General features: G+C 44.1%; 1 protein-coding gene across 1 annotated transcript in view; it reads left to right on the forward strand.

The window, feature by feature from the left end:
- TM6SF1 (transmembrane 6 superfamily member 1) overlaps nt 1-17,738 on the forward strand; it is a 33,851-nt gene extending 16,113 nt beyond the window's left edge. Inside the window, exons 6-10 of the mRNA XM_084817222.1 lie at nt 234-355; nt 7,852-7,956; nt 9,283-9,375; nt 11,691-11,810; nt 17,408-17,738. Coding sequence (XP_084673348.1) covers nt 234-355; nt 7,852-7,956; nt 9,283-9,375; nt 11,691-11,810; nt 17,408-17,599 — 632 coding nt within the window. The 3' untranslated portion in view covers nt 17,600-17,738. The remainder of the gene's footprint in view (nt 1-233; nt 356-7,851; nt 7,957-9,282; nt 9,376-11,690; nt 11,811-17,407) is intronic.
- Nucleotides 17,739-20,940: the final 3,202 nt, after the last annotated feature.

A 20,940-nucleotide genomic window follows, 5' to 3' on the forward strand; every position in this document is an offset into this window, starting at 1 on the left:
TATACTCAGAATTAAATCCTATTAAGTTCAATGGGCTTATCCTTGGGTAAGTGCATATATAGGATTGCAGCCCTTAAGACTGAGGCCACAATCCTATACATGCTTTCCTGGGAGTAAATCCCATTCAACTTGGTTGGATTTATTGCTGTGTAGGCACGGATAGGATTATGCTGTAAAATGCTTTACTCAGTTGACAGCCCTACCATTAATGTTTTGTTGTTGTCGTTAAACAGGAAAATACGGAACAAAAGTTTGTGCTGCATCTTTATTAAATATACCGTACATTTGTCTTCCAATATGGGCTGGTTTCAAAATCTATAATCAACCTCCAGTGACTGGTGACTCTCCAGCCAAGGTAATACTTTAATTTGTATTATTAAGAAAATGTTGAATCTCAAAAGAACACTGTTGTATGGCTCAATAATAATTTGGTGGAAACTGTAATGCAGGGGTGGGCAACTCATGGTCCCCCAGGTAGGTGTGTGTGTGTGTATACACACAGGCACACACACTTTCTATTTACATTTATACTAAGAAATTATATACCACCCAACTGGCAGATACTCTTTGGGGAGTTTACAGACTCCTATTACCCCTAGTCTGTATAGCCAATGGTTGAAGGGTCATTGGAGTTGTGGGCCAAAACATCTGGATGGCCATTAGTTGCCCACCCCTGCTGTAATGGGTACCACACACCCACACAACTCACATAGTCTCCAAGCCATTTCCCAAAACAACAGGAAATGTTTTGGCTCATTTCCCAGCCAAGCTGAATTCAGTCTGACCTGTCCCCATGCACTATAGCGAAATTACATTTCCCAAGGGCCATTGGGGACTAGGAAAGGCAGGAAGTGAAAAACCTCCCTCCTCCCCTCTCATTGTGGCTAGAGCACTGTTGGTACCTCTGGTGAGTGCAGGTTAAGGGAAGCGGGGGTGGGATTGTGGGCCTGCCTGGGAGTTTAGGGCTGTAGATAACTTATTATGCTTATGTACACCAACTGCTGGGGAACATGGGCAAGAAGGTGCTGTCCTGTGGATTTCTCTTTGACAGCTGGTTGGCCACTGTGTGTGCAGAATGCTGGACTAGATGGACCCTTGGTCCGATCCAGCAGGGCTCTTATGATCTTATTAAAAACACTTATTACAACATACACACTAAAATGCAGCATAAAGAAATCTCCTTTCTATTGGAGGAAAATGCAATCAATTAGTACTTGTAAAATAAAACACAGCTTACACACTGAGAGCCCAGATTTTTTTTTTTAAACAATTAGGGGCAAAATCCAACATAAGTCCTACTTAGAGTAGACCCATTGAAACGAATTTCAGTGGCTCTGCTCTAAGTAGGACTTATGTTGAATTTCACCCTAGTTAATTAAAAGGTCTGGGTGAATAAAAAGGTCTTGGCACCAAAAAGACCATAAAGATGGCACCAGGAAAGCCTGTCTGGGGAGCCTGTCTCTCACAATCAAAGTGCCACCACCAAGAAGGCCCTCTTCCAAGACGCCACCCACCTCACCCCATTTGGCGGGGGTACATGAAGCAAGGCCTCTGAAGAGGATCTGAAGTTTCAGGTAAGTTAATATGGAAGAAGGTGGTCTTTCAGATAACCTGGTCCCATACTGTTATAAGCCCCTGAAGTTTGTCCAAAGCTTCATGCCCAGCAAAAGTTGCCAGCATCTTTAGTAAGAAAACACAGAAATAGGAGTGCATCCAAACATGCACTCCATAGCTGTCAGTATATGCCTAAACAAGCCTGGGAAGATGAGGATTAAACTTGGCCTTGCCACTAGATGACAATAGGTGGTTGTTCAGGGCAGCCCTTAATACTCATAATAATATTAATAGCAGCAGTATTTATATACTACTTCATATTTATATACTACTTCTCATGGACGTTTACAAAGGAATACAAACACTGTTTTATATTCTGTTATATTTGTGTCATATTTAGGGATGTTGGAGAAATCTGTCTGGGGGTGGAATTCAATGAGTTTTCCTCGGCTCAGTCCCCCGGACTTCATTTTGGTTCCCACTGTGGTGGCTGACTCGACCTGCAGCGAATCGGGCCAGTTTATGGATTTGCTGGAAATTTTGCATGGGAGGAGGAGAGTTTCTGCAATTTGCACAAATTATGGCTGAATTTGCACAAAATAGGTCTGAATTTGTGGAAATTACACAAATTACGACTGAATTTGTGTAATTTGCGTGAATTCGGCCAAAATTTGAATAAATTTGGCCATAATTTACACAAATTGTTCAGAAATTTGTACAAATTGCAGAACCTTCCAAAAGATGCATGAAACCTTCCTGGAGTTTTAGGAACAGCCTGCAGCTCATCTCACAGATGCGAAGCGAACCAAAAAAGGAACAGATTTCCCAGCAACAGACATCCCTAGTTCTATTAGAGGTTGATTCAAAGACACCTCATAGGTGGGGAAAAGCCAAACTGATATGTTTTCTGTAAATACCTAAAACATGCTAGCATTGAGGCCCGATGTACCTCAGATGGAAGATCATTCCACAGGGAGGATGCCACTGTGGAGAAGGCCCATTTCCACGTTTCTACCAAACGGAAATCCAAAGGCCACGGCACAGACAACAGAGCTTCCCCTGAAGACTGTAGTGGCCTGGGAAGTTGTTATAGTATGCATTGTGTAGTTATTTTTAAGTGGCTCGTAACTTCAGTGGGCAAAAATGTCTTGGAAAGAAATGGGAAGTGTGTCAGGGCTGTACAATCCTAAAGTTTAAACTGTGGGTTGGCCCTAGGACTTGACATTTTTGCCAGTGCTCTTCCTTGGAACATGTAAAGTAACACACATAAGAGAACTTCTGAGGATGCGCAGAGTTCTTTTCCTGCTTCACTGAGTAACCTACACATTTTGGATTAAGAAGGGAAGGGTTTTCAAGCTTGAAATTGGCTGCCCCCACCCGTTTCAGGAGAACTTGTGCAGAAGAAGTTTCCTTTTGTATTTAAATGCAACATTTTAATTAACTTTGTGGTGTGAACATTTCATCAGTTATAGCTAGTCCATATGGGACACCCACTTTCTTTGCATCTGAAAATCGAGTGCCTTCTTTTAATAACAACAGATAAGTTGCATTTGACCATGTATCAGTCAAATGTTTTTTTTAAATGGTTGGTTTCAAAACGTGTAACTGCTCTGGAGAGGATGGCTCATTGAATGCTCCCTCTTGACAGATTTTGTCCATCTGCTTTTGGTTTGCATGCAACTGAGCATTTTAGCCAATTATTTGCAGAGGTTAGATTTATATTTCTATATATAGAATCCCTTACATTGATCATTTAGAACTTACTTTAACCCAACAATGAAATGGCTTTTCCTGTGGGAAAGCAGAAGATTTCCTTATAAATGGTGACTTTTGTAAAAGGCAAGAATAGTTGCAAGTCAAATAAGGACTTTTAAACTGTCTGGAAACCTAACCAAGCAAAAGTGGGGAATGAAATTGTGGGACCAAGACTGTGCCTCTTGCAGCTTATGACCTTTTGGCTCAACTGATGACAATTTTTTTCTCTCACTGTGTATAACATATACACTCCAGCTGAGGTTAACATTACATGTATCTGGTGAAGCGTGCTCTAGGGTACAAAGGCTTATGTCACAATAAATTGGTTAATCTAAGATGTCACAAGACTCTTTGCAATAAATTAGGAGAACTTTGGTGCGTAAATGCAGCTACAGTTTAAATTCATGAAACAGACGCATGTGAATTTGCAAACGATGGTGACTATGGAGTTGTTGTTTGACAGGCCTTCCAGTTTCTTTCTGTACTCTTGAATTTGGGTAAGCAAGGAGAAAAGGGTGTTCTCTGTATACCCTTCTGTGACGGTTTGAGGCTTACAAAGGCAAGGAAATGTAAAAAGATCAGGCCTACAGGCCTAGATTTTTCTGTTGGGAGGGGGTATGCCTGAGAGGAGTAGTTTCATTTCCCCCATTAAGTTTCAGTTTCATTTCCCCAGTTAAGTTTCATTTCTTCAGGTTTGAAATGGTACTTTCAGTTTTGAGGGAGGAGGGTATATAAAGAGAGTGGGAGAGCCAGTAAGAGCAGAGTTGGGGAGACCAGAGCCTGAAGAGGAAGCAGGAAGAAACAGCCCAGAGAAGTCTAAGTACAGTTAGGGTAAAGGAACTTGCATTTTGCAGCTTTTATTTTCTCTGAATGCCTTTTGTATCACTCAGCTCTATTGTGTAAATACCTTTAGTTGTGATTTGCTTGCTTTAATCTACCAGTAAACTGTTGTGGTTAAACCCCATGTCTAGAGTGTCAGTCACCCCACATTAATGGAAAGGGGAAGGTAAAAGGAGGAAGGTGGGACTCTTAAGGAGGCAAGAGATCCTTAAGGAGTTGCTGAGAGGGTCCAGGTCATAAAGGAAACCCTGACACCTTCTCGCGGGACTTAAGAGAAACTTCTGGTTGTGGTTTCCCTTTCTGAAATATCAACTAAACCATACCATGAGGGCTAGAGTTGGCACCTGTCATCCTTGGGTAGCTCCTGGGGGCCCAGTATTCTGCCAGGGCCCAATCCTGTACCCCTATTTCCCTCGGCTCCAATTTTTCATCTTTTCAGGCATGGTGTTTGAAGTACCACTAGGTAGCTGGGTTTAGGTGGCATTTTAATTTCCCACAGTGCCCTGGACCAACACTACATGAGGGGGATTGTGGGAAATTAAAGTAGCAGGTAGACCCTGGCAGTGTTTGGAGGACTGCTGCCTGCCTGCCAGCTCTACCAGGTAACTCCACCACCCAAGGCCTACCAATGAAGGAAGGCACCCACAGACAGAGGAAGGGACCAAGCACAAGGCACTTTGCCAAGGGCCCTCTCAAACCTGGTGGTGGCACTCAATGCAGTAATGAACCAATTAAGAAGAAGAGGAAGAGGAAAACAGTGAATAGTATTGTAATGCTATAAGAAATGGTTTTAGGGATGTCTCACATGCTTAGGCTGATATCCTCCTTCTCCAGCCTGAGGCTTCCGAAGTGGCTTGTAATTTTAAAGTAGAACCAAAATCAACACAGAGTAATAAAAACCAACCTATGGGAGTAGTCATAAAAATGGCTGGGTGGGTGGGGATTATCTTCCTCCTCTTTCATTTCCTCAGTGAAAAGGAATAAACAGCAATATCCAAATCGGCCATGGCTATCTAACAGGAAATCAAGCCTTTTAAAAGAATGGTCTTAACTTTCTTCCTAATTTTTTTTTTTAATGGAAGTCAGCTAGCAGTGTGTGCCTTTGTGTGTGGGTGTGTGCGTATGCATGCACACAACAAATTCCCCAGATGAGGTGCCGCAGTTAAGAAGGCCATTAGACCTAGAAGCTTCCTCAGATGAGGGGGCACTCATTACATGGCTTCCTCAGAAGACCCCAGGGCAGGAAACGAGGAACCTGTCGCCCTCCAGATGTTGCTGGACTACAGTTCCCATCATCACTGGCCATGCTGCCTGGGGCTGATGGGAACTGGAGTTAAACATCTGGAGGGCCCCAGGGTCCTCTTCTGCATCTAAGGCATGGTGTGTGTGTGTGTGTGTGTGTGTGTGTGTGTGTCGGGGGGGGGGGAACGGGACATGTGGGAGGGTTCCTTAAGGAGGAACCTTCTCCAGTAAAGGAAAGCTTCTTTGTTTATAAAGGTCATATCTCACTATTCACTTTCTCCTTCTGTATGTGTTTATGCAATAAGCACATTTTGGTATAGTTTTGGTTCACTGTGCTTGGTATAACTGCTGCCAAGTTATAAGCAAACGCTGTGTTTACACAGCGGTATGCTGTCCCATGCCAGAACGGTTTCCCCTCAGGCACTGTCAGTATTGTCTCTCCCCTCCAACATCCCTGGCTGGCAGTAATTTTACATTTCTATCTTTTATCAAAAGAGACACTCCCCCCCCCCCCCCTAAATCTCATGGGAGGTTATGTGATTGCACAAACCTTTCAGAGACATTGTAATGTGACAGACATATAATAAACAAACAACTCAGCAAGGGGAAAATGGGTTTGGCTGGCGCTTGATCGCCTTCTATGATTGGAGCTGGGGGAGAAGGCGAGATGCAGCACTGGGATAGATTATGTTGGTTAAGTCATGGCTGGAACGCAGTGGATGGCTGGATGAGGGCTAGTCAGCTGAAGTGGCTTCAGGTGCCAAAAGCACTTGGCTGGCCTTGGGAGCGAGGCACCTTGACGTGTGTGTTGAGGGGCACCGTTGGTTGCTCTGCCTCAGGCAGAAAAGTATCTTGGACCTGCCCTGGCTGCCACAATCCTGTAGGGCTGTCCCTGAATTCTTCACCTCTTGTGAGGCGGGGAAGACCTAACAATGTTCAAATATCAGTCACAGTGGTTGTAGGCAGTCCTTTTGGGCCATGGGCACATTTGGAAAGTTGAGAAACTGTCCTGGGCACCACTACAAAATGGCTGCCATGGGAGGAGTGGCAAAGGATAACTAACCTGCTCAAAAGACTGAGTCTAAGAAAGAGGTGGGGGCTGAGCTCCAACACACCAGACAACTCCTTTGAACCCACAGTTTTCAACACAAGCAGAAACCTATTTCTCAGCAATCCCAATTGCTAGTAAGAAAATGTGTCAATTAAAAAAAAAGTGGGAGGGGTAGGACACCTGGGCAGGCACCAAAAAAAATGGTGGCAGGGGGGTGCATTGGTGTCCATGGGCACCACGTTGCCTACCCCTGAGTCAGAAGCAGTTGTTTCCAACTCTTAATAAGGTCTAGTACTGTTTGATTGAATTTGAACTTGGAGGTTTTGTGGAAGGCTCAAATCTTGCCCATCACTCACTACACCTAACTCCACCATATACTGCTGCTGAAGTTAAGGAGGGTTTCTTCTAACTGAATATCACTTCATGCCAAAAGATTATGATGGGAGGAGGTAGGCGTTTATAAGAATGGCTTTCCTTTTGCATAGCTTTTGTGTCCTGTTGTTGAGAGTTAAAATAACTTGGCAATGAAATAACTTGACTCAGCTTGACTCCAGAAATTCTATACACCAGTCCCCATCAGTAGCTATTTTCTGTTTATCAAGAAGTGAAGCACTTTTTGCAAGTATACAGTTAGCTCAGAATACTCTTGACTGCTCTTGGCAAACAGGAGCTTATTTTCTGAAATATGAAGTGCCCTTACATCAGCAGGGCTATCCTTGCAGTTATTTAGCTTTATAAAATGCTTTTGAGTACTTCAAGCTCTTCACATATTTATCTTGTCCTACAACAACTCTCTAGGGTAGGTCAGTATCCTTATCCCCGTGTTGCAGGTGGGGTCTGATGCTGAGAGAGTAGCTCATCTATTGAGTTTAGGGCAGAGACAAGATTCAACCTGGCCTGCTAGCTTTAATTATGGCAGAAGTGTACTTTCATCCATGAAAGGTTATGCCATAACAACTTGGTTAAACTGCTAGGGTGCTACAAGACTCCTGTTGTTTTTCCAGCAGGAGACTAAGGGATTTTCTACGAGGCATTTATTGTGCACTCGCCATTCCCTACTCACGGTCATTTATGGGTTCTTTAGATAACATTGTGACTCTCCGGTTTTGCTTCTGTGTCTAATGAGCACTTCTGGCAAGTTTTTTTTTAGAGTAGGGAAGATGAGGCATTAAATTGTGAAATAGAAAGAAATTGCGATTTCCTCTTGTGTATTTGGACTATTCCCCTTTAATAACACAATGCCACCTACTGGTTATGTAGCAAAAAAGCAGGAAAGGAAACGCTCCTCATGTAGTGCTTGGTTCTCACTCTGCCTTGAAACTGAAATTAGATCCAGTGGATTAACAGCTGATTAACTGCCTCGTTTGGAAAAGCTCTAATGCAGCTGCCGTTTGGAAATTATATTGCAGGTAATTCAAGAAGTGCAGCAAAAGAGACTTTTGAGAAGACCTGTGGACCTGTTGTTGGTTATATACTTTATCTTTGCAACTGGTTTTTGCCTGTTTAGAGGCATGGTAAGTTTTTTTTTTTAAATAAACCTGAATGATGTCACATGTTTACAATAAATAATGTAAATAATGAAACATATAAAAATATGGAGAAAGGGTAGAGTCTACAGTAACGGAAACCACTGAGTCAGAGGCTACACCCCTCCCTAGTCCCTTTGCCCCTAGAGTCTGGGTAGTGGGTTCCAGCAAATCCAGAGATCCCTCAGGGGGAGAGCAAGATACAAACATGGCACATGATTTGAACTTCTAGAGAAGTAGCCACGTTAGTCCATGGCAGCAAAAACAACACAGTCATGCAGCTCCTTAAAAACTAACATTTATTATGGGATAAGCCATATCCATATCCAGCACATGTCTGGATCATGGATCAACCTGCATTTACTCATCATCTGGAGCCCTCCTTCATGCCCGCCCCATACCATCTGAACTTAGGCAGGTGGTAACCAGGGAGAGGGGCTTTTCAGTTGTGCTGCTCCTATTTGTGGACTGCCCCTCCCAGAGAGGCTCACCAGGCACCATTGTTATACTGATCTATGTCCTCTTTTGTGGCAATATGTGACTGGCCACCTAAGAGAGAGCGGGCTGTCTAAGACCACCTAGGGAATTCACAGCAGAGATGTCCTGCATTGGCTACAGCAGACTCTGAATGAAGGAGGTAAGCAAGAAGCAAGGTAATAAAACAGGCAAAGGTCAAAGCACAGGCAAGCAGTCAGATACGTGGGGTCAGGCTAAGGCAGGAGTGATCGAGATAGCAGGCAGAGGTCAAAACACAATTAGTCAGATACATAGAAGGAAAGTCAAGAAGGAGTCCAAGGGTCAGTAGTGCCAATCACAAGGCAAGATCCAGAAGGCAAAGCAGAAAAGACAGGAGCTGAAAAACAGCACTGGCTAGACAGACACTGAAGGCTTTTAACACCAGTGCCTACTGAGCCCCACCCATGGCTCAGCTGTAGTACATCAGAACTCTCTGGTCAGAGCCCTACTCATGAGTAGTCACTTTCTCCTGAGGAGTCCTTCCTTGTAGCCAGGCACTTCTCCTTACAGGGGGGCATTCAGCCTCTGTTTCTGAAGCAGAGCTCCCCTCTTCCTGTGGGGGTGGAGCTGTCGTCCTCTGCCCTGGGGGCCCAGGCTCCCTCATGTTTCCTGATATAGATGGTTCAGTGGCATCATCCATATCCGGGAGCTCTACCTCTTCCTCCTTTGAGGAGTTCTCCATCAGGGGCATGACAAGAGGTAAGATTCGAGCCAGGGACTTCCTGAGTGGCAGGTCAGTCTTTTAGCTGCTTACGCTGCACCAGCATTTAGTCTAAATATGACTTGATTTCTCTTTAGATTGCCTTGGACTGCCCAGTTGAACTCTGCCGACTTTATAGCCAGCTTCATGAGCCATACATCAAGGATCCATCTGCCTATCCTAAACTTCAGGTAAACTGAGTGAGCTGTCTAGCAGCCATAGGACTGCGCCCTTAGTTATGTACTTATTTACTCTTTGTATAGCAGACTTCTCCAATCTGGTGTCCTCTAGCTGTGTGGGACTTAGGAATGACTGTCTCTGGAAAATCCAGTACTCTTTTGGCTCAATGGAATTCTGCAGCATGTACAATTCACTTTGCATCTGTGAGCTGAGCTGTGAGCTGTTCCCGAACTCCAGGAACCTTTTTGCACACTTTTTGGGGAAGGTTCTGTAATTTGCGCAAATTACATCTGAATCCGTGCAAATTACAGCCAAATTTGCGCACATTGCAGCAATTTGTCTGTAATTTGTATAATTTGCACAAGTTCAGCTATAATTCGTGCAAATCCTGCCCTAATTTGTGCAACTTGCTCAGAAATTTGTGCAAATTGTAGAACCTTCCCCCCCAAATGCACAACATTCCCAGAAAATCAAGTCGGATACCACAGCAGGAACTGAACTGAAGGCCAGGGGCTGAGCCTGGAAAACTCATCAAACTCCACCCCCCCAAATGGATTGCCCTGACATCCCTAGTTGGATTGCAACTCCAATCATTCCCAGCCAGCCTGGCCATTTGGAAGGCTCCCTGTTGGGGAAGACTGCTGTACCCTCTCAACTTGGGCAAGAATGGATGTAAACCAGGAAGAGAAGGCACTTGTGAGATCAAGTTTCTTCCTGAACACTGGCTCTCTCTGCTTCCACTTACATTTTTCTACATAGCTGTGTGACCTGACCCGGTACCCCTTGAGGTGGCTGAAACCTCTTACCAACTTTAGAAAGATTAGGACTCTATAGCCAAAGGCTGATCTGTCTTGCTTGTTTTGCATTGGTCAGCACTGACTTGAAGGAAAACGATGGAACCTTAGAACTGCTTTGCTGAGTCAGATTTCATTAAGCTCTATCTAGTCCAGCTTTCTCTTTCCAACTTAGTTATGTATTTATTTACTATTTGTTTTGAAGATTTAGACCCTGCCTTTCCATCACGTGATTCTCAACGTGACTTACAATGGACTGGAATAATACAAAACGAAACTCACAGATACACATGCAAACCAGCAAACTTTCATTCCTTTCGTTTCTGCAGTCCCAGAGTAATTGGGTGTGGGAGCATATAATATATTGACGGGGGGGGGGGGGTTCGCAGTGGCAGCTGATGGCTCTGACATCAGTGGGGCGGTGAATCCACTCTTCAGAACTTTAAAGGAGCTATCCAAGGTGTGAAGCGCTTTAAGAGTTCTGACTGAAACCCGGAATAGATGCACTGTCCCACTGACATCAGAGCCACCAGCCTCCACTGGGTTTTTTAATTTTAATTTTACTATTTTATTATATGCCACTTTGATAGTTTTTATTGTAGGGCAGATAGGACATTTCAAAATAAATAGTATTTAACATTCACTGCCAGAAGCATGCTGGGTGCTCTTTCTGGCAGACAGGAGGGAAACTAGTAGTTGGTTCTTTTTGTTGGGAAGGGGGAATACAAGCTCCCTGTAGCAGCTCTGGCACTGGCCAATGGATGGGGCCAAGCTGGTTCCCCCCCCCTTGCCATGACATTCTTCCTGGGAGGCAGGGGGTGCAGCCTCCCATTGGCCTCTGGCTGATGGCAAGAGTCCAGCACGTGCTTCCCTACCCTTCAACGTCGGACTCCCAGATAATGCTGACAAGTGGGACAGGGCGGTAGTTGCTACCCCTTCTTTATTCCCAGCATCTTGTACTAGAACATGGAGGCCAATCATCACTGGGAGATCTGTCCTCCGTGGAGTTGTCCAATTCTTTTTTCTTTACACCATTTAGTGGCCAATCTATGGGCTTTTCTACACGAGACATTTATTGTGTGCTTGTCATTCCCTGCTCATGGTTGTTTATGGGTTCTTTAGATGATGTCATGGCCCTCCAGTATCGCTTCTGTGCCTAGAGAGCATTTTGGGCGAGGTTAGACACTTTTTAGAGCAGGGAAAAGGCAGTATTTCATTGTAAAAGTGAAAGAAACCGCTTTTTCACTTCTGTAGTTGTGCTATTCTATTATACCACAGTGCCACCTAGAGGTTATGTAGTGGAGAAGCAGAAAAGGAAATGTTATTTTTGTAGTGCTCGGTTCTCAATTCTGTGACAAAACCAAGTTGATACAGCGGATTAATAGCTGATTAACAGCCTTGTGTAGAAAAGCTCTGCATGTGATGAAGCAGATCTGTGATCAGATGTCATAGGAACATATGGAGGACTAACGCATGAACTAGCCTGGCTCTGGAAGGTACCCAAACCAGTAAATTTCTTCTTTAATCTGCAGATGCTGGCATACATGTTCTACTCTGTGCCATACTACATAATCTCCCTCTATGGTTTGCTTGTGCCTGGATGCTCCTGGATGCCTGATTTAACCCTTATACATGCTGGAGGACTAGCCCAGGTATTACCAAAGTTTTTTATTTATTCATTCATCATGGGTGAAATTGGGTTTAACCCTTTTCCCTGCCCCAGTTCCACATTGTACAAGGGGAAACCATACAGGGACAATGTGGGTATCTGGCTGTATGCTTTCTCTCCAATGGGTAATAGCGGCAGCTCTGGGGGGAAGGGGTGTGTGTGTCAGAGAGTGAGAGAGACAGAGGGTTTGATCACATGGTAGCCTTCTTGTGGGCACAGCTCACAATGAGGAATTTCATGGTAGCTATCACACTGTCGAAGTTTTCCGAGCCCCCCCCGCCCCGGGTATGTAACACGATCTCCTGTCTGCATACCTACCTTTCATCCCTCCCCCCTGCCACCTCTCCACCACCATTTTTCTTCTCCCACATCAGTCTGCCTCTGTGGGCATGTGCACAGGTGAGTCAATCCACCTGCACACACACCTTTTTTTAAAACGAGGAGGAATTGCGCAAGACTGTTATGGTGGAAGTTTGCAAATGTGGATTTTTGAAAGGAAGTAACTCCAGAAGTGTGCCAGTACTGCAGCATCAAAATAAAAAATAAGGGGGAAACAGCCATGTTTGTACTATGGCAGCTGGAAATGAAATGAGACAAAGGGGACCAAAAGTGTGCTACACGGACATGCCTGTTCAGAAACATCACAGTAAAGTCACAACCACACCCCCACAGAAACGCCGCAAGGTCCCAAGAACAGGGATCACGCCAGTGTTTGCGGTACTTTGGCGGGCCGGAAAACATTAATGGATTTTCCTCGTTTTGAAAAAATATGGGCAGAACTGCAGGACCATGACAATGTGTAGCAGCTGCAGGACTGTGACGATGTTGGACAGCTCGCGAGATTGCGCAAGTGGTGCAAGGCAAACAGCACATTAACAGCCTCATCTGATCAAGCCGAGAGAGACAGAGGGAGATTGAGATTTGCATCAGGAGATCAGCGTAGGGAGAAAAGGATTAACCCCACTACATTGCAGCCTCAATCCAAATCTACCCTCCCACCTCTGCTTTTAGCAAAAAAACAAAGGCATGGAGAGATGTGTTTTACACAATGTGCATTTCCTACACAAAATGGCTTTTACTTAGGAAATGCGCGCGCGCGCGTGTGTATGTGTGTGTGTGTGTGTGTGTGTGTATATATATATATATATATATATATATATATATAGTGTGTTGCATGTAGCAAGTGCCCAGGTGTCTATTTTAGTTGCATGTACTTGCTGGGTATTCCTGCCTCAAATCTGGGTTTCTTATAAGGGAGAAATTACGAGAGTTGAAACTTACTCTGCAGTTGTCTTGAGGACTAGAAACTCTTTTTAAAATGAAAGCTGGCATCCTCAGAGTTCCAATAATAGCGAAAGAGTCACAGAAATAGACCTAGAGTGGATCATAGTGCTCATGCATGTCCAGTCTATGTCCTTTGTCCAAACCTTCCTTAATAAAACCCCAAAGTTTACTTTTCCCTTCACCGTGTTTTTCAGGCAAGGTGTTCATACCTTCTGCTTGTAAACTATCTTCTTACGCATATTAAAACAGTTGCAACATGTACTTTTGGCAGTCCAAAGGACATATTGTATTGAACTCAACGATGTTCTGGCCTAAAGTCTTTGCTGATTTATAGAAGTTGGGAGGATAGAAATGATAACATCTCCTGAGGGTGGATTTTTCTTTCTCCTTTTTAAGTCTTGCAACATAATTTTAGGAAATGACTCCAAAACTCCGAGGGTTGGGGGAACACCAGAGCAAAGTAATTAAAACTTGGCCACATCAAAACAAGCACAAGTTGGTCTCAAGCTCTTCCTTTCCCTGTGAACCTTTAGCTTGTGGCTGGCAGAGGATATGCGAGTCGTGATATTCTCAACACAGGGTTTAACAATAAGCATGCAGCATCTCAGTGGGGATTATACATACCCAGGTGCAAAATATTCTCACCCTGAACATGGGGTACTCCTGTTCACTGTGCCAGCCAGCCGTGCCCTCCTCTTGCAGGCCATTCTGTCTTCACCACCACAACCACCTGCTGTTCTTCTTTTACAATTGACACTCAACATTCAATGGTCGCTGAATATGCTTAGTCCCTTAGGTTTTTTTAAAAAATTATTTTGTGCTTCTGCAAATTTGGGGTTCCCCTGAGCATGTGGAAAACCTCCCTTCTGTTTCTCAGTGGCCCTGTTTTGCCTATAGTCTTATTGGCACATACCACCTGAGGTTGTTATTGGAAGGAATTGTTAGCAATGTAAGTAGAGAGCCCTGCTGGATCTGACCAAAGGCCTATCGAGTCCAGCATTCTGTGCCAATAACAGATGCTTCTGGGAAATCCAGAAGCAGAGCATAAAGACAATAGCTCTCTCCTCTTGTTTGATCCCGGCATTTGTTATTCTAGGTGCATGTGTGTTAGAAGGTAGGGGAGTCTGAATCGCTGGCAGTCGTGTAAACTGTTTGTTTGCTTCCCGTCCAAGGAACACAGTTGATGGTTGTGGTTGCTTGGCCACAGTAAAACAAGCCCAAGTTGGTCTCAAGCACTTCCTTTCTCTGTACTGATTCCTCATACTGATTCTGGAGTGTGCATCTTTCTGCTTTAGAAAGACCCAGAACAGCCACAGTTGAGAGCATTCTAGGGTCCCAATGAGCACAGGGCTCAATGGGGCAGCTGAGGCACCCCTCGCTCTAGCAGTCATGGTGGTCTGATGCCCAAGCTGCTGATGAAGAGGAATGCTAACCCATCTCTCCCCAGCCCCCTCGCATCTCCTTGCTAGTGTTTAGAGGAAGACGGCTCCGATGTGATGTCATCATGCATGGTCAGAGTTTCTCCACCCACACTCCATTTCATTGGCTGCTGCTTGATGGGAGTGCGCAAATCTGAATGCAATGATGTCACATCCAGTGTTGTCGCAAACATGCCGTTACTGGGGAGATGGGTGTGTGTGTGCACAGCTGTTTTTATTTATTATTACTGGAATATTATGTACATCCCATCTTTTGAAGATTAATTCCCCCTCCCCCCCACCAAGGTGGGTTACAAAAGGGAATAACAAGAAAGCAATAATTGAAATCAAACACTATCAAGCGTTTTAACACACATTAGCATAAAAACATTTTTAAAAGCCAGGACAAAAACCAAACCAGTTATAAACCACTGTGTGGAACAAAAAGGGTTTTCAAAGTTCATCTAAAAATAGGAAGCTTGGCAGGTTCTCTTGGACAGGGAATTCCACAGTTGCGGAGCCACCACTGAGAAAGCCCTGCCCCTGGTCCCGTTCAATCTCATCTTTGCTAATAACGGGCCAGCATGTAGAGCTTCTGATGCTGATCTTAAGGCTGGTGTGGGTTCATATGGGTCCAAGTAGTTCTTTAGATAACCTGCTTTAGAGCCACATGTCCTTGCCAGCAGACACACATTTCTCATGACATGTAGACCTCGGGCTATCTTTGTAGCCCCACCGTCCTCCTCTGACCTCTATCCCTCTGACTTCACGAGACAAAGGACAACATTTGGCAACCCCCCAGTAAACGGAATAAGCCCATCCTATACTTAGTTGTTCTGGTGAGTCTGATACTCATATCCCTCCTTCCCTCCTGCAGACAAAAGTTTGAGATCATAACATTTGGGCATGAGATCGTTAAAACGCAGATGAACTGTCACTTGAAATAGAGGATAACAGATGGGAGACAAAAAAGACATGGCACAATCCTGAGTGCTCCACTATTGCTTCTATCTTTAAATGTTTGTTTATGCTAAAAATATTCTTTGGCTCAGCAATCTCTTCTCTGTGCATAACCCTAGATGTAAATGTACTCTGCACTCCAGAACAGTCCCAGGAGAGTGTGCACAAAAGCCCCCAGCTCTGCCCCCAGCTTATATAAAGACAGGGGAGTAAAAATCTGCAACCCTGCCCTTAGAGAAGGCAAATAATTCCCCCTTTTATTTTTCATCTTAACGTTTAAAACACAGCAAGCCAAACCCTGAGTACTCTAGAGACTCATTATACAGCATTGTGCCAAGGCTGTATAAGCAGGAAGCCTGTTGGTCGTAATTGTGCGTCAGGAAGACACTCTCAGAACAATGGACCATCTCCAACATTCTGGTTCTCCGAACATCAGGATGGAATGTTGCAAGTATCCGTTCTGCTTAGACCTTGATCATGGCCGCAGTTTAAACAAACATCAAGATAACCAAGGTTCTCAGTGAAAAAAAGCCAAATCCGGTGGTCTTAACTAAGCATATTTGCATATAAGCTATATGTTTGTGCATTGTTCTGGTTTTGCTAGCCCTGGAGGTGGGTAGGAAACTATGGAAAATGCTGCCCCCTACCCCCGCACACACAAACTGTCACTAGAAGTGGCCAGGCTCTTTCATTTTTTCACCAGGCGCGATTTTCAAGCCTATCTTCCTAGCCTTGAGGGCTAGAAACTGGTTCATTACAAATGGAAATTTGGGGTTCTGAGGATCCTAAATACTTCATCCTGTGCCAGGTTCTGGGACTGGGTAATGAGATTACAAAGGTGCAGTGTAAATATGCACCACCCTGTTCTTTGACTGATTAATTTTACCATGTCTCAGTACTTTATTGTAAGTCTTGAGTCTGCCTTACTCAAGACAGCGAAACTGAAGATGCCCCAACAACATTCACGTAGGAGAGTTGAACTCTGTTGAAATAGATGAATGGTTGTCAGCATATGATGCACATTTCTTTGGGTTGCTAAAATTAGTGTGGCAACAGTCTTCAGTACCTTTGTTTTTTTTTCCTTTAAACAATGCAAGGGTAGTACATGCCATTGTCTTTACATTTTTACAAGCATTCCAGTACAAATTTCGACATAACAGTTAAATCACAATGAGGGTGCAATCCTATGCATGTTTAGACAGAAAAAGGTCAATATGCTGGCTGGGGAATGCTGGGAGTTGTAGGACTTTTTCTTCCATCTAAACATGAATAGGATTGTGCCCTAAGTATGCTTTAATTTTTTCCTGAAATAGTTTAGGTCAAATACTTGTGGTGAATTAGGAAAAAAAATAACATGGGGTACTTTTAGGGGGCTTTGTTTACTAAATACAACTAAAATACACATGCTGCATTAGATCTATATAGGACAAGGGTGGGCAACTTGTGGTCCTCCAGAAGTTTTGGCCTATGGCTCCCATCAGCTCTAGCCAGCATAGCCAATGGTGAAGGATGATGGGGTTTGTAAGCCAACATTTCTGGAGGGCCACAAATTGCCCACCCGTCTAGGGCATCAGAACATTTTCTGATACAAACTGACATTTTTCCTATGCAAACAAACCTAATTTGCACTGGACATTTTCCTATGCAAATGAGCCTATGCAAACTCAATTAATTTTCCTGGAAAACCCACATCATTGGTCATGCAACAGGGTGATTTTTTTTATTGCTAATTTTTTTATGTAAATACGTACAGCAATCATAGGTGGTGGTGGACACCATCTTACAAGATACATTCCCTCTTCCTCTCTCACATAGAATGACTGTGTGTGTGCATGTCTGAGAGAGAGAACATCGATCATGATAGATATGAGAATTCAAAGTTATGCCTCATACTTACACCTTTCCTTCTACTGTATAGGCTCAGTTTTCACACATTGGTGCTTCTCTACATGCTAGAACACCCTACATCTACCGAGTCCCTGAAGAAGGGAAGATGTGGTTTCTGATACTCAACGTAACATATGGAGTCCTGCCACAGCTGTTGGCTTATAGGTGTGTCCACAGTCCAGAGTTTTTCTTGAAGGCAAAGCCAGAAGAGAAGGCTGATTAGGAAGACTGGAATTACATGCTTAAATTGGTGTAACTGGACTCCCATTACAAACTCTACACGGGCTCATCCCAAAAGAAGTGTCCCAAGCTGGTGTTATGTATCAATGCTGAAAATAAAAGACTTCGTCTGTCTTTCATAGCGCTTCCCGGGAACTTGCTTTCACGACATTACAGTTAACTGTAAGTACGCTGCTTGGACATTGGTAAGAACTACAGGGAGTTAAAATCTCGAGTTTTTCTTTTTCACCACTGGTTTAGTACAGGCTATTACAGAGCTGAAGCTGATTTAACTTAACTTAAAATATGACCAACCCGGTGTAACGTCAGTACTTTTAGCATGTCTCCAGCCCAGGGCTGCTGCACAACACATGGGTTGTTGGTACACATGGAACTGATTGTTGCCATGAAAACTGTACCAGGTTGCATAGCCGATTGCTGGCCCCCCACCACCCAAAAATGCAGAGAAAAATTCTGCAAATCATGGGTTGGATCTAGATTTCATCATACTTAAAGAGTAGATGCATTGAAATCGGCAGAATTTAAGTTAGTCATGACTAACTTAAATCCCATTGATTTTAATTTAGTCTAAGTATGACTAAACTTGGATTCAGCCTTTTGTTTTAACGATTTATAGAATTTCTGCAAATTCTCACTTCAGGGGTCTTAGCTCAATTTTTCACGCAGAAGGTCCCAGGTTGAATAACTCCTGGTTTCTCCAGGTAGACTTGGAAAAACTCTGGCCTGAAACGCCTGCTGCTGTGTTGGATACAGCAATAGTTTGACTCAGGATAAGGCATCTTCTTACCTTCCTACGAAGGTTGTCCCTGCCCCCTGTCCACCGTGTTTAAAGAGTGAAGCTCTCTTTCCTTGTACATATGCACCAATCCATCATCCCCAGAAGAGAGCACTATGGATTACTTATGCTAAAGTTTCTTTATTCAAAGCAGCCTTCCTCAACTTGGCGCCCTCCAGATATGTTGGACTACCACTTCCAGCCAACGTGGCCATGGGGGTGATGGGAGTTGTAGTCCAATGCAGCTGGAGGGTGCCAGGTTGGGGAAGGCTGATTTAGGGCGCAGTCCTATGCATGTTTAGACCAAAAAAGCCCTACAACTCCCAGCTTGCATATGGGGAAGCAAAGAACCCAACATTGGCTGGGAGTGGGTGGGGGAGAGGGAGAAAGTAGCTACAATGAGGCACATGGCAGTGGTAGTCTGGTAGATGATGGCATGGTTCTTGGTTGCAGAACTCTTTTGTAAACAGTTGCATTTTTAAATGTGTTCTGCGCAATGTCAGTGATTTGTTCATAGTAGAGCAGCAATTCTAAAAGCCGCTGCAAAGGCAGTATAAGTCCTGAACTGAACATACCTGAGGACTGTTGAGTGCGAGCCTTGGTGTGCTATGAGAAGACAATTGTTACTTTGCAAACACAATCAGAAGTGTGAAAAAAAAGGGTTTGGAAAGGGTCTGAGCATCAAAACTGCTGTTCACAGATAGGCTATGAACCGGATGTGCGTGTTTGCTCTGGCATAAACTTGTACATACAGTATTCAGGGAAATCCAAAGTGCCTGCCGGTATGTCTGCAGTTCTGTTGCTCTGTTGTTTTAAATTGAGCTGCTGTACGAATGGCACCTTATGCCCAACACAAGCTGCCACTGAAAACATTATCCCTGTCTTGAGTTCACTCCCTCTCCCCTCTGTGTAGAATCATTTGCCCCATGCCATCATGTCATTAGGTTGTCTTCCTTGTCCTGTTACTACTACTAGTAACTACCTTTACTTTACGGTTACTACCACTGACTGCTGGTGGTTGGGGAATGCCTGACATGGTGATGTGATCTTATAGTGTGTGTGCTCGTGCAGTTAAATTTGGACTTCTTGTTCGAGAAACCGAAACCCTGTTTGGATGTAACGGCCGTGTTTCGTGACAATTAATAAAGCCACAAATTGTAGAGACATGTGCTGCTTCCGGTTTCCAGCAACAACCTATGAAAGCAGCATTTGTTTCCGTGACATCCAGACCCAGGCGTTTGGGGTTGTTTGTGGGTTAAATAACTCCAAGTTAATCCAAGAACAAACCATGGGTTAACTTGGGGTTGTTTAACCCACAGTGAATTAATCCACGAATTGATGCTGAATGCTGCTGTTCTATCTGAACAGGGGCAGAGAGATTTGTGCTTCTCTGTGTGACGTTGGGTGCTTATAACACCATTGCCTTGCCTCATTCATGGAATTTTACAGGAGATACAGACGTAACCCTCCACTTGTAGCCCTCCTGTGTTTTCCCACTGCTTCTTCCATCCCTTTTCTTACCTTGGAAAATCCGTTAAGAAAAAAGATGGGATTGCAGCACAGTGCTTCTGACTGGCAGTGCTAAGAGCCCTCAATCTGGAAGCACCCGTGCTTTCTCAAGAGCTATCAGTTCCAGAATTCTTTGTGCCAAGGCAGGAGTGGAGGGCCAAAGCACCACAATAATCAGGGACATTGATCCAGAGACAGTGGGAGTCAGATTTGATGGTGGGAATTTCAGACCCAAAATATATGTGAGTAAATGTCCAGTGTATGCACACTAACCATACTGCCGTGTCTGGCTATAGCCACAAATCAGGCAGTCAGAAATGTAAGACCAAACAAGGGGAACTAAAATAAGCTAAGGGGCATGACTCAATCCTCCAGTTTTCTGTAATCTGGTTCAGGCAATGCACGAATTAGGGAAGTAGCTGAAAAACAAGGGGAAAATGATTTATCTAGAGAGACTGGCTGGATTCACATAACACAACAACCTACACTCAAGGTGTGGGTTATTCTGCTGTGTGAACAACCCACAGTTCACAATCTAACAACAAACTCTGGGTTCTCTTTGTGGGTTGTTTGTGGTTAACAAACTATGGCTTGTTAGTGCGGCTGGCTTCATACAACACAACCTACGGTTCAACAACAACCCACACTCAACCTTCAGTGTGGGTTTTTGTGTTGTGTGAACAGTCACCATGTCTATGGCAAGGTGTCACATGTTTGCAGTATGATGCTTAGACCCTGTCTAAGCCAGACTATTGCAGAACAGCTGCTTCCCACCTCCTGCCTCCTAATCAGCCCCTTGTGAGATTCACCCCTTCTCTCACCCCGCCAGTGTCTATGCAGTGTCTTCTTTCTGCAGTCATTGACTCTCTTTCACCATTTCCCAGAGTTCCTAGTAAGTCAGAAGCTAAACTTCACTCCCCTCTAGGGGGATTGTCAGAGTGCCTCTTCACTGCAGGAGCTTTTTCCCTTTTATTTATGAAGTTGCAAAGTATGGCATTTTCTTATATGTGATTCACACACAACAAGAAGTTTCCCACACA

Source organism: Heloderma suspectum, chromosome 11 (assembly GCF_057233095.1).
Source record: "Heloderma suspectum isolate Gila_16-S chromosome 11, 16-S_ref, whole genome shotgun sequence".
NCBI lineage: Eukaryota > Metazoa > Chordata > Lepidosauria > Squamata > Helodermatidae > Heloderma > Heloderma suspectum.